Genomic DNA, 10,221 nt, shown 5'->3' with positions numbered 1-10,221 from the left:
ACGCACCTGGCATAATCTGAAAAGGTTGTGATATGGGTGTCGTCAGTTGAAGTGTTGGGCCCGGTAATTGTGTGGGTGCTGTTGATGGGCCCAGTGATTGTGTGGGCGCTGTTGATGGGCCCACATCGTTATCCATTCTTCTTAGATTTAAAGGGCCCCGTCATTCCTTTTGGACACAAATTTGCCGTTGCCTCTCCTCTTCCGACAATAAATATGGCTTGCCATGGATCCTAAACTATGGCATGTATTCTGGTACGCAAGCTAACTCAGGAACGATGATCGGTTCCCGAGTAGGTATATAATCATACCGATTTTCCTACATTTTGATATATTCTAACCAGTATCTCGGCCAATCCGTATTCAATTTCTGTAAGTTGATTTTGTGCTCATCATCGAGCACCTCATGTGCCAAGGGAATCGATTGTCAGAATCCAAATTGTCGTAATACTCTATCTGACTGATGCATCTCCACGGTAGCATAGTTGACCAATGGGACCTTCACATGCCAAATGTTCAAATTTTGAAAGAATTCATCCAAAATTACTGCCCGAATTGTCGAATCCTTGTATGGTGTTCATTGAAACTATATGAACATGATAAAAATATTAGTTATATACATAATACTAAATACTAAATATGAATGACTATTTTATTATGTATATATATTTTATTTAATACTTACTTGTGCTTCCGACCATTGGTCTAATAGAAGCCGTATATCTTCAAGAGAGGTAGGTATTCCAACATAACTCGCTGAATGGTTCCACCTAATTAAATAAATTTTTAGCATACAATTATATTTTAAATCTATGTAATAATTGTAAAATCTAATATAAAATTTATTTCGTTATGAGTGAGAATGTATATGGGTGGTCCACTCAAGGACGTAAAAATAGAAAGCGAAACCGTGCCCATGATTGCAATAGTGATAGGCAACCACCGATTTTGGCTTTATTCGGTCGTGTCACCCCACACATCTCTTGGTACAATGTTGCTAACACGGAAAACCCCCAACTAAACTCACCAACTGCTCTAAAATCAACGAGTTTCAGTAGCCATCTCAGATGTACGAGGTTTTGTGACAAGTCCGGCATTAGATAACCTCCAATCATCTTAAGAATATATGCCCGAGCATATGTATTCTTTCTAGTTCAGTCGAATCATTATCTGGCTCCGGGAATGTGTCTCATAACCAGCCCATCTAGATCCGACCTCCGTTAATATTATCCGGAATAGCACCTAAAAGCTCGTAGCATACGGCTCCCCAATCAGCAGATTGAGCGGACCCAGTGACTGCGTACCCATCCACCGACAATCCCAATTGCAACTGCACGTCTTTCAGAGTGATAGTACACTCTCCGCATGGAAGATGGAAAGTGTGCGTCTCGGGTCTCCACCTCTCTATCAACCCATTGATTAGTATCGAGTCCAACTTGCACCCTTGGCCTATCGTGGCCACGTGCCAAAAACCGCTTCGGCAAGTAATTCTCTATCAACGGCGATGGAGGACCAGACATATTACGCATAAAGCATTGCAACATCCAATCTACAGACTATTATAAAAAATTATAAAATAAAAATTAATTAAAATTGCATAAATGAAAAAAATATTAAATAGTATTGAAAAATTAAAATTATCACTTACCATTGTCATTTGATCGACGGAGATGTGTTTATTATTAAGACAAATTAATTCTTCGGCCATTGCTAACACGATCGAATATTTTTTAATTAAAAAAAACTAATTTAAAAAAAATTAAACAGAGCTTTTTTGCAAAAATTAAAGAGAGCTTTGAGAAATTTTGAGAGAATTTTGAGAGAATTATGAGAAGACTCTTGTGTGAAAAAAAAATGAAAGGGAGGCCTTTTATATATTTTTTTGGACCGTTGGAGCCCAAACGGTCAAAAAAAAGGGCCGTTGGGCAGGGCATAACGCCTCTTTGGGGGAGCATTTTGTCCACGTCAGTAAAGATCTCCTTCAAGGAAGCGCTTTGTGCTGACGTGGACAAAACGCTCCCCTAAGGACGCATTTTGCTGACACATCACCTAAGACACGCTGACATAGACGCGTTTTCGCGAAATTCAGCTATTTTCGATAAATAATCAGAAAATTAGCTCATTTCCGTAAATAATTTTAGAAATGGGCCTTTTTGGGTAAAATGGCCCATATATATATAATATGAGATTACAAAAGAACCAAATAAATGATCATACTTACTTTACAGTTTTTCTTTTTACAAATGACGCTTCGATTTAAAGTAGAGGTGTGCATGGGCCGCCATAAAAAATTTCTGCCCGGCCCTGGGAAAAAAATAGTAGGCTTGAGCCCGGCCCGGCCCGGCCCGGCCATATTAATTTTTTTTGATTTTTTTATTAAATAAAAAAATTTAAAATATAATAAATCAAATACATTTAAAAACATAAAAACAAATATTAAAACAAAAAACAAATAAAAAATGAGACTAAAATAATTCTTAAAATAATACATAAATTAAAAATATAATAAAAAGTAATTATATTAAAATTGAAAAATTGAAACAAATTAGAACTAAATTAAGAACCAAATTATATTAATAATAAAAATTTTACAATATCAAAATAACATTAAAAACAACAAAAAGAGTAAAGTCAAAGTACTAAAGTTACTTAAAATTAAAAATAAAAAATTTAAAAAATAATTTAATATTAAAATCGGGCCGGGCTTGGGCAAAAAAATCTTACCTGGGGCCCTGCCCGTTTCCTAAACGGGCCTCGTTTTTTGTCCAAGCCAATTTTTCGGGCCTATATTTTTACCCAAACCCTCTCACTTTTCGGGCGAGCCTTCAGGCCGGGCCGGGCCGTCCGGCCCATGCACACCTCTAATTTAAAGCATTTATTGACAATTTGAGTAAGATATTCTTTTACTCCTAATCTTTTAATATTTTTAAGTTAGTCCATGCCTTTTGTTTAAAAAAATTATTTATTTAGTTGTTTGTTAAATAAAAAGTTGGTTTAAAAAAATTACCTTTTTATTTTAAAAATTTACTAAATTGAATTATCCTTTAATGTTATACTATTAAAATTAATGAATATTAAATCGTTAAAAATAAAATAAAAAACACATATTAATAACAATTGCTAAATTAGATTTATATTTTTCAAATATAATAAGAGTTAATTAGTTTTATTTACTAAATAGAATAAATATAAAATTAAAATTAAAAAAATAGAATATTAACAATTTTAATGTTAAAACAAATTGATTTAACAATAAATAAACTAAATAACCTATAAGAAATTATTAATAATATTATTTAAAATATAATATATTAATATTAATATTCAAATCATGATAAAATTTTGTATTATTTTAATATTAAATATTTTGAAAATTATATAACATTAATATAATTTAATTATTTAAAAAATATATTTTATAATTAAATTATTTTTAAAATTTATTAATGATTTTTTAAAAAAATTATTAAAAACTTTGAATAAAAACTAATTTTCTAAAAAATATTCTAAATTTAATATACACAAGCAATGATACAAACTAGTTCAAATAAAACTATTCATCAAAGAAAAACAAAAACTACAAGCTTACTCTACAAGCTTACTGTGTAGGCCTATTAGAAAGGATTGTATGTGACGCCACGTCATCTGTATCTCTTTCCAATAGTTTTATGCCACATCAGTATTCTTATTCTAAATTTTAGGATTTTATCCTAAATTTCAGTATTTTAATTTGAATTTTATTTTTTTCAGGATAAAATCTTGAAATTCAAGATAAGAATACTGACGTGGCATAAAACTATTAGAAAGAGATAGAGATGACGTGGCGTCACTGTTTCATACAATTCTTTCCCGTAGACCTATTCATCAGAGAACAAAACAAAAACTAGAAGCTCAAATAGATGAGATATAAATTATGCATTTCTCAAAACCCATATATCAAATTATGCAATTTTAATTTATTATTATGTTTTGTGATAATAAATTGGGGTGTTCCAGTATTATTAAATCAAAGGTCACAGAAGAAAACCAGAACTCAAGAACTTGGCCTGCAACCATGGCTTTGGCTCCAGGTTTTCTTCTTTGCCTTACCATATTTGCATCATCAGCTCTATTTCTATTCATCCGGTGAACAAACAACTCCATTACAGGCAAGCTCCCCCCAGGACCACCAGGATGGCATATTTTCGGCAACATATTCGACCTAGGCACCATGCCACACCGGACCCTGACCCGCCTTCGCGACAAGTATGGTCAAGTCATATGGCTCAGGTTGGGATCCCTTAACACCATGGCAATCCTTTCAACGAAAGCAGCCGCAGAGTTCTTCAAGAACCATGATCTCTCCTTTGCTGAGCGCAACATCACGGAAACCATGCGCGCCCACGATTACCACAAGAGCTCAGTGGCTTTAACACCATACGGTTCATACTGGCGTGTGCTGAGGCGCCTGGTGACGGTGGATATGCTGGTCAACAAGCGGATAAACGAAACAGCTTACATACGAAGAAAATGCATCGGCAATATGCTCCAATGGATCGAAGACGAGGCAAGTAAGATTCAAGGGGAGTCGAATAGGAACGGAATCCATGTGGCTCGTTTTGTGTTCTTGTTGACGTTTAATTTGCTTGGAAACCTTATGCTGTCGCGAGATTTGTTGGATCCAGATTCTAAGGAAGGGTCTGAATTCTTCGTTGTTATGTCGAGGCTAATGGATTTGTCTGGAAAAGGAAATATAGCGGATTTTTTCCCATGGCTGAAATGGCTTGATCCTCAAGGATTGAAAAGGAAGACGACCAAGGATTTGGGTAAGGCCATTGGAATCGCCTCTAAGTTTGTAAAACAAAGAAGGGAAGATAAGAGGTTGAGTGACAATAATAAGAGGGATTTCTTGGATTTGTTGCTTGAGTTTGAGGGAAATGGCAAGGACGAACCAGCTAAATTTTCTGACCAAGAGAATATCTTTATCCTGGTAATTCTTTCATTGCAAGTATTTGTATCTCAGACTGATGTTCCTCGTAGATTCAGGGATATACGACCATCCAAATACATGATTTTCTAACAAGTTGCTGCATCTTTTTGGAGCAGGAGTTATTTATGGCAGGTTCAGAAACAACAAGCAGCACCGTAGAATGGGCATTTACTGAGTTGCTTTGCAATCCAGAAAGCATGATTAAGGTCAAAGCAGAGCTTAGTCGTGTTGTTGGACCAAACAAAAGGGTAGAAGAGAATGATGTTCAGAAACTTCATTACTTGAACGCAGTGATCAAAGAAACATTTCGATTACACCCTCCACTTCCATTCCTTGTCCCAAGAAGAGCATTGCAAGACACTGAATTCATGGGGTATCATATACCTCAAAACACACAAGTTCTTGTGAATGCTTGGGCAATCGGAAGGGATCCGGAAGTGTGGGATGATCCTTTGTCATTCAAGCCCGAGAGGTTTATGGGGTCGAAAATCGATTACAAGGGCCAGAACTATGAGCTAATTCCATTTGGAGCTGGAAGAAGAATGTGAGCAGGTATAGCACTGGGTGACAGAGTTGTTCACCTTGTTTTAGGCTCATTGCTTCATCATTTTGATTGGGAACTTGGTGGCAATGTGACCAAAGACACAATTGACATGAAAGACAGCTTGGGCGTATCAATGAGAAAACTGGAACCGTTGCTTGCCGTTCCTACAATGTGCTTGAAATCTGCAGATTAAAGTAAAATGGGTTGTTATTAGATGATTTAGATAGTCAAATTGGAACCTTCTGCAAGTTTATCATTTACATTAAGCATCTGATGCATACTGTGTTTCATTAGTGTTTTCTTTGCCGCACTCACTCAATTGAGGCTTGGCCCTCTAGATATGACTCAACCAATTGCAATCAAATGGAATAATAACGATGAGGTGAGGATGAAACTATTAACGATATTATAGTAAACTAAATTATTAAAATCATGTTTATTTAATTCATAAATTAATTAAATAAAATAAAATAAAATAAAAACAAAATATAATATAATATAATATAATATAATATAATATTATTTTTTATTTACATAATTAGTTATTTTAATTTATCAAACAAAATATATGTTTAATGATTTATTATATCATAAAAAGGGGTAAACTATATAAATGGTCATCCAATTATGCTCGCTTTCTTATTTCGGTCAACAAATTTTAAAAATTTTCAATTTACACACTAACGTTTGAATTCATTCATGATTTGGTCACTCGCCAACAAAAAACCTTTTTCTAATTGGCATGATAACAAATTTAGTCCTCAATACTTATTTGATCAATTTGATCCTAATTCTAAATAATTCAATAAATTTAACCATTTACATTTACAAATTCTATCAATTTGATCATCAAACTTCTTAGCCAAACTTTCAACTTTTAAAATAGAAGCATTCCATATCTATTAATTATTTTATTTATGGATGAAATTATCCAATTCGATACATAACCCTTTTTGTTTATATTTTAAGAAGTTAGTGTCAGAAATTAATTAAACACCAATAAAAATAATAAAAAGTAAAAATTTTAAATATATAATATGTAATAAAATTATATAAATAATTTAATATTTGTAAAAAAAATCACTCTAACTAGCATAATTTTAGTTTTTAATTAATTTGGTAAATGATTTGACACTAAATCAAATTATTAGTGATGCATATTGTTTATTATGGATTTAAAATTTTAAAAAAATAAATAGAACACATAATAATCTCTTAATCAATCTATAAAATTTTAAAAATCATTATCAATGTAGCAAAAGGAAAATCAAATAATACTTTCACTCTTTTTTTCTGATGAAAAATTAAATGTTCATAATTTTTTCTTATATAATTATTAATTGAATAATTAGATTTTTCAAAGTCATATTTTTTAACTCTGGATTTAATCCTCAATTTCAAGGACCAACTTCGAGGACTATTTCTATGTACCTTGAAGGAAATTTCATACTATTAACAACAAGAGTAAATATAAAGTGTGTTTTTAAAGGTTTTTTCATTTTCTTTAGCCAAAATTTTATTAATCAAAAGGTTATAAATAGAGGTTTTCATGGTCAGGTTGGGGCGGGCCTAAGCATAATATCAACATATTTTATGTTTGTCCAAGCCCGACGTGACCTAAAATATGAGCCTAAAACTTTGCCTATACCCACCCATATTTGCGAAAGACTAACCCATGCTCATTTTAGGTTTGCCCATATTATTTTTAATTTTTTTTTAAAATATTTATTTTATTTTGTTTTGATATTTAATAATTTTACGTATTTTTTATTTATTAAAATTTTTTATATAGTCATCTTAGCATTAATTTAATGTTTGCATTAGAGTAGTATTATATATTTAGTATATATTTATTTTTTAATGTATTAAAAATTACATAATATATAAAAATAACATAATATAAATTATTATAAACTTAAAAATGGGTTGGGTTGGGCCAAGCCGAGTCCAAGCCCTAAATGTTTAAACTCGAGCTCAACCCATATTTAAAACGGGCCTGATTTTTTTACCCAATCCCATTTTTTGAGCCTAACAACTCATTTGGTTGAGGGGAATGAAATAGGGTTGTAATAGTATTCTTGTGTTTGGTTGAATGAAATAGATGTTGTAATAGCATAAGGAAAAATATTTAAATGACCAAAGTACCCTTAATAAAAAAAATTTAAGTAGATGGAATAGGGTTGTAATAGTATTCTTGTGTTTGGTTGAATGAAATAGATGTTGTAATAGCATAAGGAAAAATATTTAAATGACCAAAGTACCCTTAATAAAAAAAATTTAAGTAGATGATTATTGTTATTGTTATTAAATTTTAATAAGATTATTATTAAATATAATTTAATAAAATAGTATATAATTTAATAACATTCTTGATATAATTATTATTAAAATATGGATTAATAAAAATAAAAATATATAATATTATAAAAAAGAATATATAATCTACTTTATTATTTTTGAACTGCAATGCATATTTAATGTGCTAAAATATCATTAGCGAAATAAAGAATTTAATTATCTTCTAAACTAAAAAGTAAAAGATTAGAACTAATAAATAGCTTGATAAATATATTTTACATCCAAACATAATATTCATACATTAATAAAAAGTTACATGATGTCATTAGCTTATATGCCATAATCTATATGTTAAATTTTACAAAACTAAAAAGTTACAACAGTCTGTGACATTCTTCTAGTGGCATTCTACTAATGGCATCTTACCATCCAAATATTACATATACAAAACGTTGCCAAAACATCACCAACACAACCATGATTTTTAATGGTCAGAAAGAAATCTTCTCACCCATTCCAATCATACTGAAGAAGGTAGACGAAAGAAAATGAGCATTTGCATTGGATGGTTAGAAATTTTGCTCAACGCATGATAGCGCTCATCTTCAGTTAATCCTTCTACTTTGCATAAGGTCGGATATAATTTTTGAGCACTTTCTTGAATCACTTTATTGAAGGAAATGCTCCTACTTAATTCAAGGCCAACAATTTGTATGTTTTTCCCCAATAACATGGTAGCATCAGTAATTGAAGAAATTTGTTCACTTCCATCAATTTTTTTTTCTTCTTTGAAGATGTGGAACTATCTTGGTTTGGCTTCGGCGATTATGATTGTGTAGCCAAGACATCCATCTCATCTAAGGAAACATCATCTTTTCATCCACGATAATTGTTTCCTTCTTGAAGATGATTTGCAGTAGTTACATCCTCAGCATCCATTTCTTCAACAATATGTGCAACTATTCGAACATCTTTCCCAGTGGCAGTGGCTCAATCTTTTGCATATATGGAAATAAGTTGGTCATAATAAGGGAAACTACAATGTTTGAATTGATCGGTTGCTTTTTGACTATATAAAAAAAGAAGTATTTCACATTAGATATAAGTTTGGTCAAAATAAGATAATAAAGACAGGAAATAATTCTTACACTTATATATGAGTTCCACACAACATTTTCAGCAACAACCTTCTGCCTATGCTTGTCCCAACCAAAGCTGCTATTATCTTTTCCACAGTGCATGTTGTAAACGATTGTCCAATCCCTTTTTAATGTCCTAATCCTTGATTCAAGATTAGGTTTAGCCTTCAACATAACATGAGGGAAACCTTTTTCTAAAATTCTTTCCAGCTCATTTATATAACAGGCCTTGAATCCTGTATATGCGTTATAGGTTCCAACATTGTACAAGTCGACCATACAAGAAACCAACACAATATCTTCTTTTGGAACTCATTTCTTTTTGGTTCCTTGAGAATTTTGGGAAGAAACACTTGGTTGTGAAAAGCCTAACATAACTATTTTAAGAAAAATAAAAATAAAAATTAGGTTCGATATTATGAATTAGAAGGTTGACACTTTATAAAATTATAACACATGACGAATCAACAGAAAATAAATTAAAGTTGTAATTCAACAAGTTTAGTACAATACATAAAGACAATTCAAACAACACCAAAGTTTTGTAAACTAGATACATGAAATAACATAAACAAATTAACCTTCTACTATGTTTTAATAAACCTAACTAATATCTAGATGTTTGTCATTCGTAAAACATTTGATTGGTTAGTTCCATCCTCCAAGTAGCCCATGTATCCGATGGATGAATATTTACGATATTCGGTTCATCATCATCTATCACATTGCTAGGTAATCCTTCTCCCAACTTTGCTTCAATAGGATCAAGACTCATAAATGTTCGAATAAAATTATGGAGCAAACAACATGCAATAATGATTCTATTATGCACCATCATAGGATAGAATTATGGACTCATAAGTATTCCCCATCTAAGTTTTAATAACCCAAAGCATTTTTCAATAACATTGAGCGCTAAAGCATGTTTCATAGTGAAAAATTCTTCTGAAGTACTTGGTTGTTAGCTTGACACCATTCATTCAAATGATATCTTTCTCCTATAAAAGGTGCAAGAAATCTTTCACAGTTTGTGTAACCAGCATCAACTAGATAATAGCAATCTATAAAAAAGAAAAAAAAACTATTTATCATTGTTAACTTTCCCAAAAAAGCTTGATCTTAAAAATTTATTCAAATTCGTCCAAATTTGCACTTTACCGTGAGGAACTTTTAGCCAATGTCTTATACTAATGGCATCTTGAAGAACCTGTCCATCAGCAATAGAACTTTCCTAACCAGGAAGAACATAAACAAAATGCATATCAGGTGTACAA

At 31.7% G+C, this 10,221-nt stretch overlaps 1 protein-coding gene across 1 annotated transcript; it reads left to right on the top strand.

Annotated features, from left to right (window-relative positions):
- The first annotated feature begins 3,998 nt into the window (after positions 1–3,998).
- LOC107949278 (cytochrome P450 76A2) lies at positions 3,999–5,770 on the top strand. The gene is made up of 2 exons (XM_016884001.2): positions 3,999–4,966; positions 5,083–5,770. Exons 1-2 carry the CDS (start codon positions 4,208–4,210, stop codon positions 5,512–5,514), a joined length of 1,191 nt encoding a protein of 396 aa, XP_016739490.1. The 5' UTR covers positions 3,999–4,207; the 3' UTR covers positions 5,515–5,770.
- The last annotated feature ends 4,451 nt before the right edge of the window (positions 5,771–10,221 follow it).

Source organism: Gossypium hirsutum, chromosome A04 (genome assembly GCF_007990345.1).
Source record: "Gossypium hirsutum isolate 1008001.06 chromosome A04, Gossypium_hirsutum_v2.1, whole genome shotgun sequence".
In the NCBI taxonomy this organism is placed as follows: Eukaryota; Viridiplantae; Streptophyta; class Magnoliopsida; order Malvales; family Malvaceae; genus Gossypium; species Gossypium hirsutum.
This window is presented reverse-complemented; position numbering and strand designations above follow the sequence as displayed.